Source organism: Crotalus tigris, unplaced genomic scaffold, assembly GCF_016545835.1.
Source record: "Crotalus tigris isolate CLP2741 ecotype Arizona unplaced genomic scaffold, ASM1654583v1 scf7180000017952.28453644438:3035480, whole genome shotgun sequence".
Classification (NCBI taxonomy): Eukaryota; Metazoa; Chordata; class Lepidosauria; order Squamata; family Viperidae; genus Crotalus; species Crotalus tigris.
This window is the reverse complement of record NW_024096741.1, coordinates 121266-149136: the sequence shown is the minus strand read 5'-3', so window position 1 is coordinate 149136 and position 27871 is coordinate 121266. Positions and strand designations below refer to the sequence as shown.

The following is a 27871-nucleotide window of genomic DNA, read 5'->3' as shown; positions in this document are numbered from 1 at the left end:
TTTATTTTAAAGAGGCTACAGTCCAGGCAGAGGAAATAATGGAGCTGATGAGGAGGATGGCGGAGGTTTATGGAATAAAGGTCATCTAAGGGGTACTTTAAGGTTATGGCCGCAGGTTCACTTCACTGCCAATGAAGTCCGTGCGACTTACTTCAGAGTAAGCGGGCTTGGGATTGGTCGGGAAGTCTAAGCACCCAGAGGATAAGATGTGTGGGAGCTTTGGGTGTATAAGCAGTTCTCCTTATGGCAGAGGCGCTTCTGTTTGGGGAGCGTTATTATTCTGGTTGCTGAATGCAGGTGGTAGCTGTGCTTTTCTTTGCTTTCACCGGGTTTCCCAAGATGGTTTTTTTTTTTAATTCCAGTGCTAGACAATGTCTTTCCCCATAGCTCAGCAGATGCACACCAAGGCTGGAATGGCGCTAGTTGAATCTGGGCTTACCAAAACCAAAAAACAAATCGGAAAATTTGATGCTGTCTCCTGGCTTTTTGCAATTCAGATCTGGTAGTCCTCTTTTTGAGGAGAGGATACAAATGCTCATTTTCTTGTCTTAGGCAATTTCTTCTGTTCTGTATCCCATTAATTTGCAGGTAAATGTACTCTAAGCATTTAAAATACATGCTTAAAATTGTATTTATTTGTTTTTCATGCAGTTCAATAATGTTATCAGAGGCGCCTTTGTTTTCAGTATTATTTTTTTCCCTTTTTTGGGGAGTTTCCCTGTCTTTTGTATCAGGAACAAATTGTGACTTGTGTTTAGAGAATCTGTTGTACTAATATTTATAATTGAATATTCTGTCTTTTAATTTTAACTGTTAAAATAAAGCAATTAATATATCAAGTTTTGCTTTGGAAGTAGAAATAAATAAAAGGTACTTATTGCTTGATGTTTGTGTATGCATTAGATGTTGTAAAAAATTGGGAAAAATGAAAAAGAAAACTTTATTTAGTGTTGTTCTCAAATGTCTCTCTACTTTTATGGGGCAGGACAGATTATACATGCATGTATATAAATGACATGCTTTTCAGAATATTAAGATTGATCCAGATTTAAATTGGACTTAAACAATTAGGAGAGGGATTTTAATGGAGATCAGGGATTCCAGCTATTCTGTGTTTCTATTCTGAGGTGAGAGCCTGATTATAGTCTGTTCTTTTCTAGCCTCAGGGAGCAGCAGCTGGGAACTACTACTGTGAGAAGACAAAAGCAGCATGCTGACCTTCTGTGCATGATTTCTCTCCCCCTCCCTCTGTATTGATAGACATGTCATCTGAAGACTTTAACACAGAAACAGAAAGAATACATCTTCAGAATCTACAGTCTTATTGCCAATGATGCAGGCAGTCAAGGACCCTCATCTAGAATGGCAGGGCATCATTAGGAGCCATGTGGGAATGAATCTGCTGAGGGGGAGTGGTCCAATTCACTTTGTTTAAAGGTCAGCTGCTGGCAGAGGAGAGCAGTGCTAAGAAGTATGGTACTACAATAAAATCTGCTGGACATGTGCTCTCATGTGTTCATGTAACGTGTTGAATTGTAGGGTCTCTTTTTTCCAGAGTGGCTTGGAGAGATCTGGAAAGCCATAGAGGATGATTGTTCTTGGGCTGAAAAAAGCATACATTTGAACAAGGTCATGCATATAATAGGGAATTAGTAATTCAGCCCAGACCAAGCTTGCTCTCAGCATGCTTTTATCAGGAATAATAAAGCACCAGCATCCAAACTCTCTCGGAGAGGAGCAACCAGAAAAACAAGATGAGAATTCTCGGTCCAAAAGCTTGCCAGTTCTGAATGGGTCTGTTCCACAGATTAATACCACACAAAGTGCTCTCATTGCAGCCAAAAAGAACTTCTTACAGAGTTTGCAGGGGGACTCTGATCAGAGGTGTGGCCTTGACCCCGATATATCAGCACATCACAGTAATGCTACTGCTACTTCTTCCAAGACAGTATTGTCTTTTACAGCTTCCAGCTTTTCAAGAATGAGGAATTTCACTGAAAGAAGTGAAAGCAACAACTCTACTAGATTAAGTAATGGCATGTCAACAGCTTCCACACTGCTAATAATCCCTGGTAGAAAATATCTTGCTATAGTATTGACAGATTCTCGATTCTTTTTGATATGTATGTGTTTCCTGACTTTCATTCAATCACTAATGGTCTCTGGTTACTTGAGTAGTGTTATCACTACCATTGAGAGAAGATATAGCTTGAAAAGCTCTGAATCTGGGCTATTGGTCAGCTGTTTCGATATTGGCAGCCTTTTGGTGGTAGTCTTCATCAGTTATTTTGGTGGACAAGGGCGAAGACCTCTGTGGCTTGCTATTGGGGGGTTATTTATTGCCCTTGGGGCTGCCGTATTTTCTTTACCTCATTTCATCTCTGCACCATATCAAATCCAGGAATTAAACTCCTCTGTTTCTAATGATGGCTTGTGTTTGACTGGAAATAATTCAGTGAAAGGGCACCTGGAATTCTCAGGCTGTATGAAGAATTCACATGGAAATGGCCACTCACTCTATGTAGCTTTGTTTATTTGTGCCCAAATACTCATTGGAATGGGCTCCACACCTATCTACACTCTAGGACCAACCTACTTGGATGATAATGTCAAGAAAGAAAACTCATCACTCTATCTAGGTAAGGTTCATATGTGTCCAGATTTTTGTGTGACTATTTTGAAAGGAGGTCAGCTTCTGCTTTAAAACTGCCAAGCCAATGCAGTTGCTTTAAATGTATTTGAATGTAGCTTTAAATGTATTTGAATGTTTAGATAGATAGATAGATAGATAGATAGATAAGCTAACATTTGCCAGAATAAAGACTTCAGTAGCTGTTATTTAATCTTCTAAAAACATGTTCCATTATCTCTTATATCCTGTATTTTCTTCCATGTTGAAATCTCTATGGAAACAATTGAAGTGGTACTTTTTCACCAGGGAAATGGTGAAATAGCTAACCAATGGATTCAATGGATTACGTATATGATTTATAGATAGATAAATAGATAGATAGATAGATATAAAATAAATTTATATATATTATATTTTCATTAAAATAAATATTTAAAGCAGTTTATATTTAAGCAATTTTATCATATATTTTAACCCATATACACAACAAACATAAAATTGCAATAGGAAAACCAGCAGTAACATATATTATGGTAATTGGTTAAAAATTTGAGAGTAGTAATATAATTTTCAATTTATTGTTCTACTAAACGCTAAACTTCCAAAATATTTTTTTCTTTTTGCTGAAATATAAATTAAATCAAGAAAATTTGACTAGTCTTAAGAATGAAATGTATTCATCAAATATAAAACTATATCAGAAATTAACTTCTGAGATTTATTTTTGATATGTGCATGTATTTTTTTCCCTGGAGTGTGGAAAACAATTCAGTGGATTTATTCCAGTAAAAATACTTGCATTTCACATTGATAATCATTCAGTTAATTAGATCTGAAAGGTGTTAATGTACGCATTGGCAATAAATTAACCATTATAAACCAGTTTTTCCAAGCTTCATGACCCCCTTCACGAAGTGCAGGACCAGAATCTTTGTAACTCTTGGTTAGATATTTCATTTGGTGAGATGTTTCTTGTATTTCTGTGTTGTCACATTGGATTAGTCAATCAAACAATATTTAGTACAGTCAAATATTTTCAATTTTTTTTTGTTCTTACTCTGTATATCTAAAAGTCACTTAAGTCTTGTCAAGTTCTCTATTTTCCCCCAGCATCAACTAGAAATAGCTACCCTGGTACTTTTACTTGGAAAAATAGTCTAGTGTTAAATTTTCAAAACAGATGATAAAATCTCTGGACTTTCATTCCGCAATACTTTTTCTTGAGAAGAGGAATTGTTAAATTGGTTAAATTAGAAAATGCTACAGAATATAATGATCTTAGCTTTAGTTACATAAAGACCCACAGAATGGAATGGAGTTCATAAGGTAATCACCCAGAACTTTCCTTTAACAAAATAGTAAAAAGCTAAATTTCTTTAAAATAGAAAAAAGTTTTCAACATTTTTTTCGTTAAGGAAACAAATTAAAATCTAGTTTGTTTTTACACAAATGATGGAGAATAAAGCCACCTATGTTTCCTCCCTTTTTTTTCCTGGTCAAATCTATATTTCCCAGGCCATTCTAATTGTTGGTATATCTAGTGACCTGACACATTTTTCCCAGAATGCAGTTACTTAAATGTTATGACATTGGTTCCTTGGGAACATAAATATGATCCCCAGCATTGGACAATACACCTTACAATTTGAAAAGTTTATTCTTAATGTCAGCTCCCTTTTTCCACATAATATTAAATATTATATTACCACTTCTTTGTTTCTATAATTGCATTCTGGGTTACTATATTCTCTAATGCATGGGTGTCAAACTTGCCACGTCATGTGACGTGTTGCGACATAATACAAGAATATAAATTTTAAAAGTGTTTATTGTAAAAGAATGTTCAGTGTTTAAGTCATTTAATAGAAAGAAAATACTAGTTCTAGTTGCAAGTGCTTGTTATTCTATAAAATGATTGGCTGACAACCAGTAAGTTAAATCTTTTATCTGGGCAGTTTGGAAACAGTTTGAATTCAGGTATTTTTAAGAAAATGAGTTTAGACAGTATGGATGAGTTCTCTGTTTACTATTCTGGCAAAGGATTATAGATAAGATCTCCTAGCTGGAGAACTAGGTAGTGATTGCTGCTAAACTTGTTTTTACCATCTTTATTGCAAACTTAACAAGTATGCTTTTTTAAACACAATATCTTGTGTATACATAATGTTCAGAATTGGTCTTTGCAAAATCCAGTTTAACACGTTTGTCTAAATATGTGAATTTTACTTGTGATCTAACAGATAATCCTATTCCATAATACAAACCTGAGAACAGAAAAAAGTGAAACTAACATACACACATACAACTAATATACAGAGAAGTTGGCTAGATAATTTGAGTGTCTTTGTATTATTGACAAGACTTCAGTTTCCTCTTCAGGCGTAGTACCAGAACAGGACTGGCTTTTTTTTTAGAGGAAGATTTGGTGAAACCTCTGTCTTTAAAAAGAAAAAAAATCACATTACTATGTGGTAGATGTGCCAATAGTATGAACTATCAATTCCAATTTGAATATCATAAATTCATAGTAGCATCTATTCATTCTGCCACAAAGAATGACACCAGACCCACACTCACGAAAACCACACAGGATGTCACCACCACACATCCACGCAAAAAGCAAACCCAAACCTACACCGATAATGAGGCATGACCACAAACCAGAAGCCAGACCACAGCTGTATCATTAGCCATTTAAGCCCCTCCAATCCATACATGAAGCAAACTGACACCCACCATGAAGATGAGGCACAACCACGAACGCGAAGCCAAATAACAGCAACACAGTTCACCATGTCAAATCCCCCTGCAACTCCGACTAACCTGAGCACAACAAAGCCCCCACCCAAACAGAACACTCCCCATCCAATCAGAGCACAGCCAACCCCCCATCCAATCAGAACACAGCCAAGCCCCAAACCAATCAAAACACACCTCCACCCAATCAGTACACAGCCAAGCTCTCACTCAATCAGTTCATATCCCCACTGGCAGTTAAAAGGAAGAAACAGCTACGATCACACATTGCTCGTAGAAGCACGAAGCTGAAAACACCAGCCTGAAGATGACGAATGGGACTTGTCGAAACATTCTAATACAGTGGTTCTCAACCTTTTTAATGCTGTGACCCCCCAACCGGTCGTAAGTCGAGGACTACTCAACTGGTCGTAAGTCGAGGACTACTCAACTGGTGCAGCGCCGTTTGCAGAATGAGACTTTTGGCGGGCTCAGCATGGCAGAGACAGCCTGGACAATTCCTATTGGCTTTCAAAAGCCAATAGAATAAAAGGGAGTAGCACAGCTAAGGAAAAGGGGAAAAAAATGGCGGACTGCATTATTTGGTGACCCCCGTGAAATGGTCGTTCGACCCCAAATGGGGTCCCGACCCACAGGTTGAGAACCACTGTTCTAATACATTCCATGAAATACTGTTCAAATTTTTGCATAGCCTTAAAAGCAATAATAAACACAACAGCAGTAATAAAGTCAGTACAGATAGCTAGGTAAAGGAACCCTGTCAGTTTGTGAAAAAATATTCTAGTATAAGTAGCTAGTTTGGTGTGTTTAAGACTCTAAACTAAACACTGGGAGTTCTAGTCCGGTCTTCGGCATGAAGCCAGCTGGATAACCTTGGACCAACCACTCTCAGGCCTTGGAAGAAGGCAAAGGCAACAGGTGTCATTTCATTCTATTTACAGTAATATTTAGTTTTTACAAATCCTCAAATTTGTTTGATGACATCCATTCAGTTTATCTGTTGTCTTTCACTTCTTTAATACTTTCCTCAGGCTTGTCAAGAATAGTGTTTCTAATCATTATCTGTTCACATCATGTGCTAGAGTATGTGAGGTTTTTTGCTAATTACGGTACCACCCAAATGGTGCTGCCAGTCTTTATTTCATTCAGGACCAATTGCAGTTCGTGGAACCCTCAGTAAAAGTCTCCAATTCATAATTCAAAAATGTCCCTCTTTTTCTCACTCCGTGTTCAGTTTTCTTTGCTGTATGTTACATTATCGTTGTTTTAACAATTCTGATTTTTGTTGTCATAGATATGCCTTGATCCTTATTGTGTTTTGACATTATCTTACTTTTAAGCATTAATCTTTTTTTTACATCTGCAGCCGACTGTTATTGTTTTGGCATCAAGGAAAGAAAATCACCTATCATATTCATTTCTTCATTATGACTTCACTGTTAGCTATGAGTTCATGAAACATACTGTTTGACATACTTTTCTCCTAATATATTGCTAATGAAATGTCTGGTTCCATAATTGCTGTGCATGCGTGTGTGCACACACATGAGCACACATACGTGCGCACACACACACACACACTTTTTCTGGACTTTTACTAATATTCTATATAGTACACAGAGATTAATACTACAGTTAAAGGTCTGGGTATATAAAATTCAACTTCCTATATTATAAAAAATAGTTCAACCTTTAGATAGCTCTTCTCTTGCTAATCCACATGTACTCTGCCTGCATTGGGAGAACAAATTAACACCAATACTGCAACAATGGCTTTCAGTTTTGTATCATTATGGATCTTTGAAAGGGGTTTTATAAAAATTACCACAATCCATGAAGATAAAGGAGTAAATGATAGCAAAGATGACAAAGCCGTACAGAAATGAAAAACAACAGACCCACACAATCCAAAGGGAACTTTCCAAAGGCCTGGGCAAAAGCCAAGAACACCCATCAAAACACCAGCAGGGGGGATATCAGAGTTTATAGTTTTATGCAGATTAAATTATCAGTTTTTATGTAGATTGAAGTAATCATACTTTGTTCTTCTAAAATCAGAATTAACTATATTTATTTTTTCATGTTGATACAGTCTGTGACCCCAGTCTGCAACGGGACATATTAACAATTTAGACAGACTCGTAAATTGATTTTGGTTTTTAGGCTTTTGTTTCACTGATGTGATTTATCATTTTAATATACCAATACTGTCTTTCTACCAGTTTGAAGATGATAAACCAGACAGTAGATTAAGCTGAAGAGGATAACAAACAGTATAAATATTTGGCTTGAAGAAGATAGACAGTAAACTCCATCTTTTCAAAACTGGAAGGATAGCTGTGGGCCATAGTAGCTGATGCTACAATAAATTTGTTTGTAAGATGCCAAGGGACTTTTTGGTGTTTTTGTTATTCAGTTTCTGAGATTGTCATTTTTAAACTTTAGCCAAGAAGATTGAATTAACAATCATACTGTAGCATGGGCTGTGATACCGCTATTGTGTGTTGGTGTATATTTATGATTATGTATTTGTTCATGTATATCGGGTTGTATATGTAACATCTTTGCTGCACGAGCTGCATTGGGTGCCAGGTTGTTACTGGGTCCAATTTGAAATGTTGGTTATTACCTTTAAGGCCCTTCATGGACCAGGTTACCTGAGAAACTGTCTCATTCCTATTTCATTGTCCTGTCCCATCCAGAATTTCAACTCACACGATCTAGGACATGGGTCGGCAAACCGCAGCTCTGGAGCCGCATGCGGCTCTTTGAGCAATCTCTTGTGGCTCCGGAGCCTCCTCTGCCATTTGCAGAGAGAGACAGAGACAGACAGAGGCACTTGCGCTTCCCCTCTCTGTCTCTCTCTATCTCTCTCATGCGGACTTGCCCTCGCAGGGCTCCTTATTGGCCCTGCACCTGGGTGCCCCATCCCCTGGGAGAAGGGCGGCCAGGAAGTCGTTTTCCCGGGCTGACCCCGTCCAACACTCATGTGGCTGGGGAGCCGCGCAGGGAAGCACTGGGATCCCTGCTGGGAGCGGCCTGCCGGAGCCTCCACTGAGCAGGCCAGCCTTCCCACAAACCGCAGCCCCAAGGGAGAGCAGCCCCTGAGATGCCCGGCCAACGCGACCGTTGGCCAAGCAGCAGTAGAGCGGAGACGGACGGTCAGTGGCAGGGGAGAGGAAGGGGGCTCTGAATCTGCAGAGCGCCACCGCGAAGCGGCCGCAGGGCAGGTGGCACACCCCCCCGGCTTACCTGTATCAGGCGGCAGTCCCAGTGGGGCATTGCTTCCTGGGCCATCCCCGGGCCACCGAGCTGGCTATGTGTTTCCCCGGGCCGGGCGGCAATGTCGGCTGGGGCGGTGGGGGCATCGCTTTGCAGGCTGCCGAGCCGGTCATGTGTTTTCCCGGGCCGGCTGGCAGTCTCGGCTCGGGCGGCGGAGGCATCGCTTCGTGGGCTGCTGAGCCAACCATGTGTTTCCCTGGGCCGTGCGGCAGTGTCGGCTGGGGCGACGAGTAGCTGAGTCGGCCACGCATTTCCCCAGGCCAGTCTGTGGTGCCCCGGGTGCCTTCTGCTTCCTCCTCCCCCCCATACGTGGCCTTCCCGGGACCTCTGCCCATTTTCCCATGCCCAGAGCAAGAGAGGAAGTGCTGCTTTCTGCGCATCGAAAGGGGCTTCCCCCTCCCAGCCCCCCATCCACCGGGGCCGGGTCGCTCCTCTGGACCGGGGCTGTGCGAATCGCAGCACGTTTCCTTTCCTGCCGGCCAGCCTGGCCCGGCTCACCCTCCTGCAGGATTTGGCCCTGGAAAGGCCGGGACAGCCGGCCAGCCGAGCAGCCCCGGCAAGGGAGCCGCTCCTGCCCCATGGTCGGCTGGCCAGGAATCCCGGCCGGCTCGGGGGCCGACTGACTGCCGTGGGGGTGTCCACATCAGCTGCCTCCTGGCGGGCCTGCTAATTGTGGGCTCCCAGCCGGCTTTCTCTGTAAGTCAGGTGCCCGGGACTCCGTGGAGCCGCCCCTAATTGCGCCCTGCGAAAGCCCGATCGAGCCCCGGCCTGACCTCCAAAATGCCGCTTGCCTGAATTCTTTCTGCCTCCTGAGGGAAGTTGTGCCTCGTGGCCCAATTATTGTGGGTGCCGTTGTTGTGCGTCTAATCACCAAACCCCTTTGAAATGTGGGCCAAGAGAAATCCATCCCGCCACTGAACTGAGTTGGGACCGAGGAAAAGGAGGAGAAAAAAGGAAAGCAGGCAGCGCTTTGCTAGAATGGAGGGGTCGGAGGCTTTGGAGCAGGAGTGTTGACGGGGGGAAAGAGAGGCTCTGCTTTTCAGGGGCGCTGCCTTGCAAGCAGCCCAAATCTCAGCCCCACGTTCGGCCGCCACACATACGAAGGCTGCCGCTGTGGCTGCGTTCACACTTGCAGTGCTTGGTTAGTTTTCTGTCGCGGTGCGAACTCAGCCACGTCGGCTTCCTGGATGCCAGTACCAGGAAGCTGGTCTCGATTCCCCTGGAGCTGTTGCGGGGCGCAGCCAAGAGCGAGTTCCGCAGCCGCCTCGCCTGTCCAGTCCTGCCAGCATCGCCCCTGCCAAGCCTTCACCGCGAAGCTGTCTTCCCCCTTTGCCCCACCCAAGGTCCCCCAAGCAGTGTCCAACCAAACAACTAACAGAAGCACACGAGGCAGCCTCGTCACTCAATATATCGGTTTCTTTTAATATAAAAAGTGTCTATTAAAAATTCCTTCCTAAATACACAAAAAGACCAATTGGGATGTGGGAGAGGGAGCAGTAAAAGACATAAAAGAGTGGTGGGGGGGGGACTCGGGGGCTGGACAAAGATGATTTGTTTGGGGCCAGGGAGAGGAATCAAGCAAGCAGCAGCGGCTTAGATGGTGCCAATCCGAAGGATTTGAGTGTGTTCATCTCCAAGCAACTACCAAGGCTGGTATATTTGCATAAATGGACAACACAGGATGGGGTGCTTTTTTCCCCTTTTTTTTCCTTTTCTGCACGATCCACAAAGCTGCACGGAAGTTTCCAAAACAGGAAAAGGAGGGAATAGAGAGCAGGACACAAGGTGGGCGGGGGTGTGGCGGGGAGTCGCACGCATGCATACACGCGCATGCACACACCTTGAGCTCAGCACTGGCATAAAGAGGCGCCCGCGGAGGAGGGAATACTGTACTCATTTGGGCTTACAAGTGGCCAATGAGAACTCAGAAAACTTCTCTCCCTTTCCCCCCTCCTTCTCCCCTTCTTCAGGGAAAGGGTGTATTAGCTTGTCTATTTTTTCCCTAGTTTTTTTTTTAATACAAACTTGGGTCTTTGGGTGTGTCCTGCCAAAAAAAAAAAACCCAAACAAACCCAAAACATTTTTTTTAAACCCCCAAACAATAGAAAAGCAACTGAAAACCTCAATGAAACCCATGCTAAAATTGCACATCACATAACCACAGCAGATGTACAGATGCAATAATATACAATTCATGGTTTATAATAAAACATTATATACAATAAATAGGTTCTTGTTACTTTTTTGTCAATCTGCAAATAGATTTCTCAGTGCATATCTGACACAATTAGCTTCTCTCCTGCTTTGACTCTCTGGTCTTCAAAACATTTCAGATTTTTGAGTGTGTGTGTGTGTGTGTGTGTGTGTGTGTGTGTGTGTGTGTGTATGGGAGTATACATCTTCTTGGTGTTTGCTCTTTTGTAATTTTTCTTTTTTTCTTTTTACATTTTTGAAAAGTATTTACAATTGCTGGTTTTGTGTAGATAGAACAGGGCCGTTTCCCTCAGCCTGCCCTCCCTCCTTGCTTCCAATGGAGAAGACTTGCAAGCTTCTCCAGGTCAGATCCATCCAGCACTAAGGGGGCAGAGAGCAACAGAGGAGCTCGGGGGTCGCTCGGGGGTTTTGCGCCTCCCAGTGTTTTGTTTTTGGTGGGAAACGGGTCCAAGTGGCTCTTTGAGTGTTTTGGGTTGTCTATCCCTGGTCTAGGAAGAAAGCCTTTTGTACTGCTGCTCACACTCTAAAGAACATCTTTTCCCCAGAGGTGAGGGGCGCCCCCATACTTTCGGCTTTTTAGAAAGGTGTCAATTGGCATGGGGATTAAACAGTGTTACGCAACTTTGGGGGGGGATGAGGTGGTCGCTTAATGGCATAACCTCATCTTTTTTTAACTTTTGTAATTTTCAATTTTTTAATTTGATTTTAATTCTGTGGTGATGCATCCATTTTAGTGCTTCTGGATCGGTTTCAAGGTTTGGGAGTTGTGAGCGCTATGCTATAGTGGTTCTTCTGTCTCAAGAACCAATTTCAGTTGGTGTTGACTAGAGGAAGGGAAGATTGTTTGTTTGTTTTGTTTGTTTATAATTAATATGGTTGCCCAGCTCATTGTTATGTCTTTGTGTGTTTATATGGCCTCAGCACTCCATCTGTGAGGTATCTCAAAATTATCTCTTGTTTAACATCTACCCATTTTGCTCATTTTGCCTCTATCATTACCATTTCTTGCTCACTTGCCTAAGCTTATAGAGGCAGCAAGTGAGGAAAATGCGTAGGAGAGACGGAGGTGGGGTGGCTACTCATGGATAAACCCTTAAACAACATATAAGGGGTTTATCCATTGGATGGCAACACTGTTGCTGGGCTGATTGCTCTGGCTTCTTTCAGCACATCTTCTACTGTGTAGACAGACATGACATGAAAGCACCGCAGCTGTAGCTGCTTTTAGCAAAGTGTTCCTTGTTCTTATTTTACCCTTGAACACAAGACATTTTAAAGTATTTTCAAACTGTCTTCAGCTGGAAATTTAAGGAGTGAAATATGGGATATGTCTAGAAAAAAAGATGTGTGTTAACTCTGTTGCACACATATACTCAGACTTTATCATATTTGTCATATTTATTGTAATGATGGCTAAAAGAGAGTGATTGCCTCAAGGTTACTCAGTTAGCCTCTGTGTCTAAGGCAAGATTAAAACTCAGGCTTGCCAACTCCTACTCCAGTGCTCTAAACACTAGTCAGAATGACTCTCATATAAATCTAATGATAAGATGAATCCTCAGTATAGCAATTGATGTGTACAAAATTTGGCAAGGTTCCTATTTGTTTCAGAAGGGTAGTTTCTTACCAGAAGCTTTTTTTTTTTTTTAGCCATCAGGAACATTATTAGAAGAGTCCTGACTAAATACATGGGTAGAACAACAAAACATGAGAAACTGATCTGATTGAATTTTCTGAATAAAGCTGTCTTCCAGGAGCTTAGATATCACAATATCAAATCTATGCAGCAAGAATGTCCTACTGTACTATGTGAAGTATGCAGAATGTCGGTAAACATAGTTGGCTAAAGTAAATGGTCTTTTGCTTAGAGCAGCTGTAATTGGGAGCAAGATCTAGACTTCAGCCTTTCAGTAATTTAGATGCCTCATCTACAGAACCTCTTTTTCTGGTACCAAGATGTCCTGTAACCCTTGTGAAGAACATGATTTCACAATGAAACCTTTGTGAGCTGCTAGCCAAAGATGATGTGAGCGCTGCAAATTAAAAAAAAAAATTCTCTATAGAGTTGCAGTGCAAGGATGTTCAAATGCATTTCCCTCTATAGTTCAACTTATCTTGCTCTTCTGTTCTAAAAGAAGAGTTTACCTGGAAGCTGGCAAATAGTCTAGTGACAATAGCCAGCTGGGGGCTATTTCTTTGGTTGTAGCCAATGGGGAAAAAATATTTCTGTCCTTATTTATCCATTCCAGTGACAGCTAAAAATTGCCTAAACATAAGGTCTTGGTGAGTTTTGTCCAATTTTTTAAAATTCTTTTATTTATTGCTTTAAAGTTGTGTAATTCTTTGGAAGCACGTTTCATTTATATTAATCTAAACCTTCAAGTACTAAAAAAAGCCTTCCTGGAACCCAGTAGGAGATATTATTAATTTATAAGATCCGAATTTAGAACATCATAAGATTTAAGATAATATCCAAAAAGGATATTAATCAACTAATAGCATTAAGGTGGACTTTTAACTTTCAACTAGCAGTGGCCAATGCCTGATTATAATAATAAAAAGGTTATATCAGTATTGATCGATATGAGTTTATGTTGTGGACCATCTTCCTTGATGGCATGGTTACCAAAAGCTAAATATATTGTAGCAAATACTGTTTCTCCCTACACAATAAATGCTCTTTTCGCTCCTGATATTCTAAGACTGAATTCCTTCCCTTACAGAAACCTTTCACTCTATTTTTTTCCCCTTCTATAATATGAATAAATATTTTTTTTTCTTTTTGCCTTTTTGGGAACAGTCATATGGCGTGTGTCTACAACTCCTTAAAGCAGCTGTATTATTTGCCAAGTTAGGCATCTGCCCTCCACAACTGCAGCAGGATCCCAGATTATATAACATGCTGATTTAAGCAACCTCCTTACCTCCAAAGTAGCTTCTTGTTTTTGAATCTTAAATGTTCCACTGCACAGTTTTTATTCTCTCATGCTTAATTGTTGTTCTTTTCATTTAGTTGAGCTGTATTTAAGGAAGAGAGAAGATTTACTATAAACTCTGGTCTTTATTAACATGTCTTAGGCTGGGACATGTTTTTCCAAAACTTTTTACTCTTATGCGCAGAGAATATTTATTTATTTATTTATTTATTTATGAGACTTATATACCGCTTTAAGTGCAAGCACGCTCTAAGCGGTGTACATCAGTAAGCAATGTATATATATATATATATATTTACATTGCCCCCAACAATCTGGGTCCTCATTTTACCTACCCTGGAAGGATGGAAGGCTGAGTCAACCTTGAGCCGGTGGATTTGAACTGCTGACCTGCTGAACACAGTCAGCTAAAGTGGCCTGCAGTACTGCACTCTAACTGCTGCGCCACCTCGGCTCATTATCCTGAAGTAATTCTAGAAATTGCAGAAAAAAAGAACAAAAAGTCTAGGAAAGTGCTTAGTCTCCTGTTCTTTTACTTTTGAAAATGGTTAAATTACTATAGCATATTGCTTAATCTTATGTTCTGTAATATGATATTGTTTGATGTGTTTTGGATTTTCTTTCCTCTTTTACAGCTATCATGTATGTAATGGGAGCTCTTGGTCCTGCAGCAGGATATTTATTAGGAGGTGTTCTTATTGGGTTTTATGTACATCCTACAAGTACTGTTCAGATTGACCAAAGTGACCCACGGTTCATTGGTAACTGGTAAGCTGCAACCATATGGGGGTTTTATGTGCAAGTAACAATAATATTAAATATTTGATCAGTAATATTTAACATCTGTTCATGTATTCTTTGATCCTGTATGCTATGTTTTGAATAGCTGTAGCCAAAAACAGATGTATCGATTGTTCAGATGCCTGCTTAACTTCACAACTATTTACTTTTCATTCTATTTCGGGAAATCAGTCTATCAACATCCATTAGCCATGATAATTTAATGCATTTATCAGCTGTAGAAAAGCTGCACATTTAAACATCAGATGCTGGGTACAAACAACTGTCAGATAAATGCTGAAAATGTAGCCAGAAACTAATTTCTTTCCTCTTCTTTATGCTACAGCAATTAGAACAAACTTTGAATCATCCATTAAGCCTCTGACTGCAGCCTCAGTTTCTTTGAATTCCTTCTATCTTTTCTATTGTCCAAAAATGAATGGATTTGTTTTAAATGGATAGTTTTAAGAAATGCATATGGTATATGTGGTCATCCTGTTTTTTGATTCAATGAAGTGAGCAGCAAAGTTTTGTCTGTAGTTTGACCCAGAAATAGTAATTGCCGTTTCTTGTAGATTTGTGTAGTTGTTGTTCCCCTCACTAAAATATCAAAATCTACTTTGGGTTAAAAAGTGCATAGGTTCATGTACAGCTAGGCCACTCTTTGAATTGGTCACATTGAAAAATGTTACTTTAGGAGAAAAGTGATTAAACAACAGCTGCAGCTACAACAAAGCAGTAGTAATACAGGGAAGTGAGATGCCAATTTAATCATGACGATAATAGTCGAGAACTTAATTTGAAGAAGTATGGCCTCAGATTTTCTAAACATTCATGCCAAATACCTGCCAGATAGCAATTACAGGGTTCTTTTCTTCTATGATTAGGCATTCAGAGTAACTGAGTAACTATGAAGCCTATAGCTTACTTTTTGTAGCAAATTCCCATTAAGGAAATTCTTTATATGGTATACTAAGATCATATGTAGTGAATTTGACAGCAATTAGTGATCTAGAAATATGGGAAAATTCCATTTCTATCTACTTGTGTATGTTCATGCCAGAATCTAGAGTATGAGAATTATACTAGTCTTTTCATTCAGAATAATTAGCTGGTGAGGTGCTGGGATCAACTGCATAAATTAAAGGAAAAGCTTCAGTAAATTAGAAGCATCTTGTGACCCATAGAATAGATATAGCAGCTAAATTATTAATTATTAATTAGAATCATGGAGAAAGTACCATCAGTGGCTGTAGAAGACTGCAAGGGCCATGCCACTAGAATTTATAAATTTAGTCTTGGAATAGTTATAACTGATGTCCTCTAGACACATTAGATTACAATTGTTATAATATTGGCTGGCTATGATGGTTGATGTGAGTATATTATATAATGGCACCTTGAGGAAATTACAGGCAACCTGTGTTATGGTAAATATGTAGTTTGCAATTGTATATTTGTATGGAAAGGATAATGCATAATCAAGGAATGGTGGGCATCAGAACTTTGAAAATGGTTCATAACTAGCTCTATAGCAGTCCGTTGTAACTTTGAATGGTTGCAATGCAACTGGTCATTAAGCAAGAATTACCTATATATTTTTTATCTGTTCTGGATGCAGCTTTTGTGATTTCTTTTCAAGTCACTTACATGGTAATTGTTTTACCATGTGTAATACAGTAATACCAAGTGTAAATTTCTGCTTCCTGCTGTAGAGGGTTTTTGTGTGTGTGTAATTATGTATGCTTATAGGCAATGATATCTATTATTGTACTGCTTGATGTAATAAATATAACCCTATTGGTAAATGTTATTTCTTACCTTCTGATTTTAGGTGGAGTGGATTCCTCCTTTGTGCTAGTGTGATGCTTCTTGTTATACTTCCAATGTTTGCTTTTCCCAAAAAGCTCCCACCTCGACACAAGAAAAAGAAAAAAAAGATGCACTCTGATGATGTTTCAGGTGATGATGATATTGTGAAAGAAAAAGTGAATAGCAAAAAAGAGCTAGACTCGGAAATTCCTACATCAATGGGCTTTGGAAGGAATGTTAAAGGTAAAGAATTTCCTGTTTGAAAAAATCAAATTAGGATGAAACTTAAATTCATAGAATTGTTATTTGTTGTTGAAAACTGATAGAAAAATATATTTATTTAGTTAGGAGCAGTACTAAAGTAGAGGACTTTGGTTCAATTGGTTCTACATTAGTTGCAGGGTAAATTGCTTCACTCAAAAAATTAATATTGAGCTCTCCCCCCCAAGCTGTAATCCATAAACAGCCTTTATCAAGCTTGAGTAGCTTGATAAAGCTATGTAAATCCTATCTACTAATTTCTGCTGTTATCAGCATTATGAAAAATAGACTTTGGCTAAGGATGCTGGGCTAAAAGAAAAGGTTGAAAACAGTCTCCTCAATCAACAATAGGAAACTTTTTCCAGGTCAAGAGCTATATTGCCTTTGTGGGAACTATTAAAATTTAATGGGTTTTTTTTTTTGCTTCGAATTTTGACCCCTCTCTTCCAAAGTATATTTATAGAAATATCTGTGTTCATGATAGAGAGGCAAAGTCATAAAACACATACTCCACTTTTCAGCTAATTTGTGGGGTAACAAAGATAAAAGACTAGTTTTATCCTCCTTGTGGCATGCAAGATAGATTGTGCTATTTTTTTTCTGCCTCCCCTTTTTAAGTAGGGATAAAAAATGGGCTCTTTCCACTGTTGAACTGTTGACGTTCCATGGTGGCCAGATTTTCATCTCCATTATAAAATGGAGATCATGCACTTAAATATGTAAATTGTGCTTAATGGAGAAGAAGAGCAAAGAAGACCCATACACCTGAAGGACTAGTTTCAACTTTTGTGTTTCTAGATATTGGTCATAGTCATACATTAGTCCCAGTTTTAGAAAAATACTTTATGAATCTGTAAGCGAATTCCCCTTCTTGATATTTCCCATTGCTTTTTCTTGTTTCCATGTACCAATATTACTTGTACTAAAGTAGTATCCCAGGTTGGTGAAGGTATGTATGTTGAAGGTGATGAATGAAGGAAAGGAAGGTGGTCATGGTTGTCCGAAAGGTACTTTCCAAAAGGCAACTGCACTTTCTTTGTTTTTCCTTGAAGATGAAGATGTCTCGCTTCCCATCCAAGAAGCCTCCTCAGCTCAGAGATGTCAGAGCTGTGGGGGCTTCTTGGATGGGAAGCGAGACATCTTCAAGGAAAAACAAAGAAAATCCAGTTGCCCTTTGGAAAAGTACCCTTGGAACATTTTTTTCATGGTTTAAGAAAAATATGAAAAATATGCAAATGTCTGTCGCCATAGTCAATCTTTGCAAAGTGACCTTCATCACCATTCTTAATTTTTCCACATGCAGATGGTTTCCATTTCCACATAAAATTAGGAAATGGTAGTTATTTAAATAACAATAGGAAGCACTAAGTCAAATTAGATTTGAGGAAACTGAAAAATATGGTTCTTGTCCAGATAGTGTTACAAAATTGCAAGTTCTATCTGGAAATTACTAAGCAAGCCTAGCTGACTGAATTAATTAGCTTGTTCAACACAAGCAATGTGCTGCTCGGTAATTTACATGCTAAGGCTGTGCAGAACTTTGCAATTAAGGGGGAAAAAGATATTTTGGAATATGTGCTCACATAGCAGCTGTCTGCAGCTTCTTAAAGTTGCAGCACAATTCTAGGAAAAACATCTGAACATCTGATTTGATCGGAGAAATGTTTCCTGAATTTTGTTTCCTGAATTTCCTGAATGAATTTTGTTTTTAGTAATCGGAATGTTTCAATATTTTTAAAATACAGATTATGATATCTCCATATCATAAATAATTATAGGAATTATAATTATAAGCATTCAGTTTTATTGTCCTAATAATGTTTATTGTTTTTGCACTTATTATTTATTTAAACTGAGTTTTCCAGATTATTAATTATGTAAGAAACTATGGTTCCTAGTTTAGAACTGCAAACTGTTAAAATAATTTCAAACTGTGGTTTAGTTTCTGATTGTACCAAAGCTGATCACTTATTTTTCTAAATCAACTTTATAGATATTTTATTATTTCTAGCTTAAATATAGGTTTGGAGTAAGAGAATGACTAAGGAGGTAGCACATGTACAAAAATGTGTTTCCATCTCAGCTTGTTATATTTTGTTTGTATTTTGGGCTGCTTCAGCATTCATATTTGTGATATATTTGATCTTTAATAATAATATAATATTGACAATGATTTATTTCTAATTTTTAGTGAGAGAATTCCTTTCTTATTTAGTGACCTAGTTTTAATATCATACAACTGTATAAGCATTTTGCAGATGCATTGATGCAGTTTTATCTCTTAAATATCAGCCTTTTCCTTGTTTTGACATTGCAGCATCTTAACTGCAAATGCTAAGGCTCAGCAAACGTAAATGCTCATAGAAAATGCAGTCTTGGTTGAGTTTTTGCATTTTTCTTGATATATAAACTTTAGGGTACTATTTTCATATATCTAAACGTATCATCTTGAATAAAGATTAAGAATTGCAATTTTCTGAGCAGAACAGTCTTCAGGGCAATTTTTAATTTTTTTTTTATCTCACATAGTAGGGTACTATATTGGTATGCTTAGAAATTTGAATTGGAAATTGATTAGGACAGGGGACCTCAACCCTCAGTCTGTGGATATTTGCTATTATTTACTATCTGATTTTTTTTTCAGTGGAGAAGTTAATAATTGAACCTGGAACTTTCTGCATATGAATACATGCTATCTTAAAAAATGCTTTGGGAAAACACACTAGAGTTTTTTTGCGTCCAGTGGAAACTTTTGGGAAGAACTTCTTCATGGCTTGAGAGGGCAACCACTTACTAAGTGATAGTTTGTTTGTTCTTTGCCTCCCATTCGTTTTGGACAACATTTAGGTGTCCTTTTATTCCTTTTTGTCTTTTTTATAGAACTTCCAAGAGCAGCTTTCAGGATCTTAAGCAACATGACATTCCTTTTTGTGAGTTTGTCATACACAGCTGAATGTGCCATTGTTACTGCTTTTATTACCTTTATTCCCAAGTTCATTGAGTCACAGTTTGGCATCCCAGCTTCCAATGCCAGCATCTACACTGGTAAGATATTGCTGTAAATAAATCTTTTAAGGATTATGTTCCTCAATTCAAAAAAATAAAGTTAATGGAAAATAATCAGGATTCTGTTCTTAATTGTTATAAATGTGCAGATTCTCTGCCTTAACACTTATCACTTTATATTTGTTGTTTATATCATGTGGATTAGCAACATAGGATTTGTGGCACTATGATGTTTGGTTTTCCACCAAACAGCTTCTTGATCAACCCACACCATTAACAGTAACAAATTGAAATGGTATCATTTTTGCAAAATTTGATGATTCTAGTATGAGATTGTCTGAGATTTGTTCTTATGAGATTTACAAATAACTGATAGAGCTACTGATCTGTGCTTTAATGGATGAGATTCATCGATTCCGGGGGGGAGGGGAGATTCTGGCATTACTAACATTCTTTAATTGTTTGCTTTTATACTATGTTATGTTTTTTAATCATTCTCTTTGAGGTGTTGCATGGATTTTATTTATCACTAAAATGTACATATATGAATGATTCCTCTACAATCATAACATTTTTATTGCTCTGCATTTTTATTTTTTTTCTTTGAATATTTAGTATGTATTTAAATAATATTTTGAATATACTTTAGGATGTTTTTGTTCTTGTAATTGCCAGGTGTCCTTGATGATTATGTCAGTACACAAAATAAATAAATTAAGTGTTGCCAAACCGGCTGAGGTCATAAATCTATTTTAGCAACAGCTAATCCGATATCTGGTGCAGATGCAACTAAGTTTGTCCACACTATTTAACACAGTGTTTCTCAACCTTGACAATTTTAAGGCATGTGGACTTTAACTCCCAGAATTCCACAGCCAGCATTGCTGGCTGTGGAATTCTGGGAGTTGAAGTCCACATGCCTTAAAATTGTCAAGGTTGAGAAACACTGAAACAGGATGTAGCCCTTTAGTTGGAGATTTTCAATATCTGTTATCATATATGTTCTATTTTCATATATGTTCTATTATCATATATGTTCTATTTTCAATCAAGAAGCTTACAAAACCACAAAATTTAAAATGTGTACATATAATTTGATTCACATAAGTAAATTAAAAAAGATTCATGCAGATAACATCTTGACAAGGCTACTAGTCAATCATCAAAGAGACAAATTTAGTGTGTTTATTACCAAAAAACTTTAGTAGAATTGTCAGTAATATTTTAATAACTAATTACATGTATTTTTTAGACCACTTGTGTTATTTAAATCAGTGACCGTCAGAGACCGGTTCAAATGGAAAAAGATTTTTCCACGGACTGGAGAGGTTATGGTTTTACATGCTGCCTGCATCCCATGGATGGAGCTTCACTTGTTTTCATAGCCCAGATGCTGGCATGCCATGGACCGGTGCTTGTCCATGGACCAGGGATTGGGGATCTCTGATTTAAATAATGAAATAATGAAATGACAAAAATAAGCTCATTAGTTCTTACAACCCATAACTTTCAATATTAATCTTTTTAAAATAATCTGATTATGGAGTTGTATCCTGGAAACTAAACTTTCTTGAGGCATTTTGGTTTTATGATTATAAATAATCTGTCATCTCTTGGTTTGAGATAGCTTGGTTCAATATACTTGCCATTAAATAAATTTGTCATTCCTGAATAGTAGTCCTGAATAATATTGATATTCAGTATAATAGTATGATTATTTCAAATGTATTTCATTTTTTAAAAAAACCAAATAAACTTATAATTTATTGGTTGAAAATGCATAAACAAGTTTGGAAATAGTTTACTTTTACTTAGGAGTATAAAATTGGGCTGTTTAATTTGTTCTTAAACAATAATACGCAATTTAAAAAGCTTTTAAAATAAAATTAATATAGGCTGATTCAGCTATTAAAGAGAAAAAAAATGGGAAAACACCTTAACACTGTTTTTCTAAGATGATCACACTAATTTGAAGCCTTCTGATTTTCTATGCAACGTGTTCAGATATTAAGTGGCCACAAGCAACACTTCTGTGAAAATATATGTTAGTGTGTATCAAAATGCATAAAGAGATACAGCCTAATTAAAATAGGTTTTAGAAGCCAATCCTATGTGTATTTACATTTTATTCTTTTTCATTTCATAATTTTCATAATACTGGGAGCTTATTCCTTTTCCAGCTAATATAAAACTAAAGCAGTATTTTATCCTTTAAAGATCTTTGTTTAGAGTTTCTTCTGATTCTAGAGAAATCATAAGGAGGCTTTTTGCTAATTTTTTTATATGAAGCGGATAAGAAAACACTTCTCACTCCCATTTATGTTCTAAAAAACTCAACCTTCCACAAATAAAAAATAGAAAAAATTGACACTGCATTTTCTGGTGAGGCAGCCTTTGACTCTTTGAAGGGCTGAAAGGCCAAATTGTAGCATTGAACCTTCTCAAACCTTGTTCACTGATGTTAATGCCATCTCTAATTGAGGCAAGGATCAATTTTTTCCAGGTTGATATACTATCTTCTACCATATCTAAGGGAGAAAACTATCTTATTTCCTCAGTGCTAAATCTATAGACATAATAATTTTACAATCTTTTTTGTGGCAGTCATTAAGAGAACCAGTGGTTTGCTATGGATGTAGTTTTGTCGAAAACCAGAAGCAACTCTTAAACCCACATGTGATTGTGGGATGCTGCAATGGCTGTAAATGTGGCCGTGTTGAGCGCCCAAAATTCGGTCACATGTCTGTGGAAGGGCCCAACCGTCGAAAATTTGAATCCGGGTCTTAAGTCCCCTTTTTCGCTTCCATCGTAACATGATTGATTGTAAGCCGAGGAATACTTGTTCATCATATGAGTGACATTGCCAATTAGGTCACGCTCTAAAGAGACACTTTTCAGTAGTGGTTTATTACATATGAAATGGTGTTAGTTTATTTCCAGTAATAAACAATGGCATTGCACTTTCTCTGGCCTTTTAAACTTATTCTAATTTGTTATTTCAATGCAACTCATTATCTCTGAGATTTTTTCCCCTAATTTCTATTCTAAATTAACATTGCTACACTTTTTTAACCTCTTCATTTTTGTTGCACAATGATTTAAAAAAAAATTATGCTCACCTTATTAGCTGCCTCTTAAGTTGTTCCACAAATAATCCATTTTTATTTTCTAATTATTTAGCACTAAATAACTCTTTGCTAACAGAAATTTGGGGGATTCAATTGATCTTCAAGGTAGGGTTATAAATATTGTTAATATAAAAAATGTAGAGAGTTGGCATATTTCTCTTATAGAAAAAATATTTCCATACTATACATTTTAACACAACGAATGTTTTAACTTTCCCCCTTTTCTTTTTTCTTTTTAACCAGGTGTGATTATTGTTCCAAGTGCTGGTGTTGGTATTGTCCTAGGAGGTTACATTATAAAAAAACTGAAACTTGGTGCAAGAGAATCTGCAAAACTAGCAATGATTTGCAGTGGCGTATCTCTGTTATGCTTTTCAACACTCTTCATAGTTGGATGTGAAAGTATTAATCTAGGAGGTATAAATATACCATATACAACAGGGTAAATATTTTCAGCTCTTTAAATAATTTATGCTTTGCATCAAAGCCAGCCTTTTGTGCAGTATAAAAAGCAGTATCTTTTTCATAAGTATATTAAATAATTTAAAAGTGTCTTAATAAGTAAGAACCAAAGAAATATATTGTGTAATCATGGATTGAAATACACTACAAGAAATAACAATTTGTCTGCTGTGTTCAAATAAACAATCTCTGATGAGTATTATACACAAAATGCAAAGAACCTAATCTGAAAAATACACAGTGTTTTTAGATACACACATATCATATATTAAGGGTCATTTTCATCATTCAAGGGATATTGTTTTGGGGATAATAGTATTTTTGGGGTTATGCTCTTCTAAATGTGAGATTAAATTAATTTTAATGGAAGAAATCTGATATTAGGACATACTTGACCTTGGAAAGTTCCCTAAAACAGGAAAACATAAAGACACGGATTTTGAAGGATCTTTAGTGCTTTCAGTATTCTATTTTCTCTCCAATCTGAGTATTTTTAGAACAGATTTTGACATTTGGTTGGATGAATCAGAATTTCTCTCTCTCCCTCTTCCTCACACACACACACATACACACACCTATTACATTCTTATACAACATAAATATTTATTTCCATAATATAGAGTTAATATTGCAAATTATGGTAATGACCATTAGCCCAAGAACTTTAAATTGGTGATGAGGAACTACATCTTCAGAACATAAATTTGTGAGCTCCTTTAGCCATTCTAACTAAGTGAATGTAGATGTTTGGATGAATGACCAAGGCCCAATTTTGTCCAGGGCAAGAAAGATAAAAGAGCTTTCAGTTTACCCTCTGAAATCAGCCACAATTGGTTCATATCTGTCATTCATTTACTTAGGCAAAAATAAGTTATATAATACTATAGCTTATATAAGAGAGCATATACAAACTGTAGCTATAAGAAATTCATATTTAAAATTTTATTTAAAATTTTACATATTTCTCAGTTTTGCATCTGTTGGTTGTTTAATTTGGCTCTATACTCTTTAGTAAAGAGATTTGGGTTTTTTTTGTCCTCAGTTGCTATAGTTCATCTGTTGGGCTTATATTTACTAATAATTAATCTTAATCATTGAGTACATGGCTAAGAATTCTTCATTCAAAACTATTTCCCTGAACTAAAATTTAAAAAAGTAGTGAATATATATAAAATTACCACGTGTTTATAATGGAAGAGTAGCTACAAATAATGGTTCATTTTAAGACACAAAATAAATTACATTTTAGAGGAAAGTGAAGTGTGTCTTGCTCGTATCTGCAACAATAGTAAGAAAGCTACTTGAAAGTTTAGGCTTGTTTGCATATTTGTTGATGTGCTTGAAATTTATGCATATATACATGTTTTGGGGATAAGCAGTATTATGTAGAACATGGATAAGAAGAAAAAAATAAAACAAAATATTAAACATATTGAGCTAAATCAAAGAAAAGAAACATAGCTAAGACAGATTTCTATCCATTCCATTCACTGTTCATTATTAACTACTTTTGTGCTTTAAATTTATCTCTTTATAAAGATCTCAACTCCATCCGACCACAGTGCTATTGGTATTTGCCCTCCTCTCAGCCTACTCATTCTTCCATTATATACAAGTAGTCCTTGACTTACGACCACAATTGAGCCCAAAATTTATGTTGCTAAGTGAAACTTTTGTTAAGTGAATCACTGCAGAGCTCCAGCAAAGCTTCCCAGCCAGCACCGATCTCCCCCAACTTCCCTCTCCATTATACTTTTTTCCTTCCTTCTCTCCTTCTCATCTCTTTCCTTCCTCCACGCTCAGGAAGGGTGATAGGAGGGGGAGAGATTGCCAGCGCTGCCATGTTGCCGCTGGTCTTGCTATCCCGTGTGGGTGGGTGGGCTGTCCCGGTGAAAGGAAAGCCTCGCTGCGAGGCTGGAGGTGCTGGTGGGAGGGGTGGCGGCGCTGATCTATGTACTACCTAGTTGTGTCCATCAAAGCCAGAATGCGCTCCACGGGGCAGCCCTGCTCTGCCCCCTGGGCGTATGTGCAAGCAGAGTCCGGCATTCCTACTGACTGTCTTGCCCCACAGGCTGACTTCACTGGTTGTCTCCTGTGCGCACACCCAGGGGGCAGGACAGAGACCGTGGGGTAGCTTCTTGCTGGTTCCAGTGCTTTCCCCATGGATCTAAGACAGAGCGCATTCTGGCTTTGATGGACGCAGTATCTTGGGAATTCTGAAACATGCAGTGGGCTTAGAAAAGTTTTGACATATTGATAACTCCCCTCAACTAGTTCTTCAACTGTGTTCGGATTGTGCTGGCTGAAGATGATGAGAATTATAATTCAAAATAGCTGTAGCCATCAAGTTGTAGATATAAAGTAATTCATTATTTTTTAATAAAATGCCAGTATTTATACAGTGTATAAAAATAAAATGTAAAGGCATGATAGAGATCTTCCAATAATCAGCAGACAATATGTCTAGAGTTTATATATGTCTATGTATGTATTTAGTGGAGGGCTGTGAAATCACAGTGATCAGGGCTGAATTTAATGGTCAGTGAAAGGACAGGGCTTTAATGGGTAAAATGAAGAGTCCACGTGATTAGGAGGCATCATACACATAGAAGGAGTCAGGATTTTTTTTTTAAAGATATTAGGGTGTCCCCCCTTTTAAAGGCTTTTATCCTATCCCTTTTTGCATATACAACTCAAGGTGACAAACTTATTAATACTCCCTCCTATTTTTCCACAGTAACAACTGAGGTGAGTTGGAAGTTAAAGAGGATGACTAGCCCAAAGTAACATAGCCAGTTTTTCATGCCTAAGGCAGGATTAAAACTCACAGTCTCTGGCTTCTAGGCCAATGCCTTACCATCCCACCAGGCTGATTCTCTTTTAAAAGGATTGCTTAACCCAGGGGTAGGCAACTTTGGCGCTTTTATAACTCGTGGACTTCAACTCCCAGAATTCCTGGCTCAGGAATTCTGGGAGTTGAAGTCCACAAGTTATAAAAGCGCCAAAGTTGCCTACCCCTGGCTTAACCTATCTAGGCTAACATTATAGTTTTTATATATTTCCTACTTTACAATGTTAGAAAACTAAAATTTATAATGTGATTAGATAGAATTTTGACTTAATGCAAGGAACTCTGGTGTTTCTCTAGCATCACATCTTAGTAGATCTGTCTGCCTAAAAAATATACCTTGCTTTGTATCTTTAAAAGTATTTTGGAAAATATAAGATTCTTCTGCAATGAATAGGTATTATAACCTATCCCCCCATCCTTTTTTTAGACCTACTCTCACCATGGCACATAGGAATCTGACTGGAAGCTGTAATGTTAATTGTGGCTGCAAAACCCATGAATACAAACCTGTGTGTGGATCAGATGGGATCACATATTTTAACCCTTGTCTTGCTGGTTGCATTAGCAGTGGAAATTATAGCACAGGAGTGAGTATGTCTACAAGCAATCAAAGTGGTAACTTTTGTTGCTGTTAGAAAAGCAACATATGCACCAAAGATAACTTCTGTTTTCAGTATTGTAGATCACAAAGTTGTTTTCTTAATAGTCTAGAATCTAGACAGTAACATTATAATAAAATGCCTGTTCTGCATATAAAAAAATCTTACACATCAAAGATTATGAAGCATTCATATATGTGGGGTAGCCAAAATAATCGTTATACAATAGTGATTTGCCGCTGTTAGATGTTTTTATTTATTTATATGTTTCTGACAGAGACATGTGCAAGAATTTTTATGCAGCTACTCCTACTGTTAGATCTACTGTCTTTTGGTCTGAGACATAGATCTCAGGATATACATTTGAGCATAGTATACATTCACCAATGTTATGGTTTCCTGGTAAGGCAAAAACCCACAGGCACATATAACATTAGTTGACTTTATTAAAATGCATTATAATTTCATTGCCTGTGAGTACATGCCCAGACTACAAGAAGGTGATCACTGAGTTCAGTTATGGGGCAAATATGTTGTATATATAGGGCCTGAATGTCATAGTCGTTCAATAATCATCCCCTATTGATTAGTCCCTTGCAAATCCCACAAAAAATTCTTATATGCCCCGGGCTTGCCACCTTCCTATGGATTATGTAGTCAAAGTTTTTTCTTGTGTGAGAAGGTTTCAGAAAGCATGTGCTATTGGAAACTTCTCGTCATAAAAAAGTCCCCTCCTCAAAATTAGAAAGACTTGCAAATATTCCTAGGTTCTCCTTGTCTTCTGCTCATGTGCGATAAAGATAACTGTGGAGATTATTTTTGCATAGTTCGATAAAATGGCAATTTCAATACTGAACTGGCACAGCAGGCATGCTGTGGGCCCTGTCAATCAAGGAATTTCAGCTGGCAGGGTCCTGTAGAAGGGCCTTCTCTGCCGTGGCTTTTGTCCTTTAGAACATCTTATCCTGTGAGGAGAGATAGGTATCTTCCTTCTGACTTTCTGTAAAGACCTGAAGACCTGGCTCTGCCAGATGGCTTGGGGCCCCAGCAGGTGAGCATCACACTGGAGGTGGTTGATGAATTAAGAGATAATCCCACCTCACACCCTTGCTCCTCCTGCTCCCTCCCTCCCCATCTCTTAACTGTAATTT

The 27871-nt window shown here is 37.9% G+C and overlaps 1 protein-coding gene across 4 annotated transcripts in view; it reads left to right on the top strand.

Annotated features, from left to right (window-relative positions):
• SLCO5A1 (solute carrier organic anion transporter family member 5A1) overlaps window positions 1-27871 on the top strand; it is a 44405-nt gene that overhangs the window by 8608 nt on the left and 7926 nt on the right. For 3 of the 4 annotated variants that reach the window (XM_039345393.1, XM_039345394.1, XM_039345391.1), the window contains 6 exons: window positions 1161-2639; window positions 14457-14589; window positions 16436-16656; window positions 19555-19719; window positions 23052-23250; window positions 26549-26708. In XM_039345393.1, coding sequence (XP_039201327.1) covers window positions 1685-2639; window positions 14457-14589; window positions 16436-16656; window positions 19555-19719; window positions 23052-23250; window positions 26549-26708 — 1833 coding nt within the window. In that variant the 5' untranslated portion in view covers window positions 1161-1684. Of the gene's footprint in view, window positions 1-250; window positions 589-1160; window positions 2640-14456; window positions 14590-16435; window positions 16657-19554; window positions 19720-23051; window positions 23251-26548; window positions 26709-27871 lie in introns of those variants that run through there. The other variant, XM_039345392.1, reaches the window with a different exon arrangement.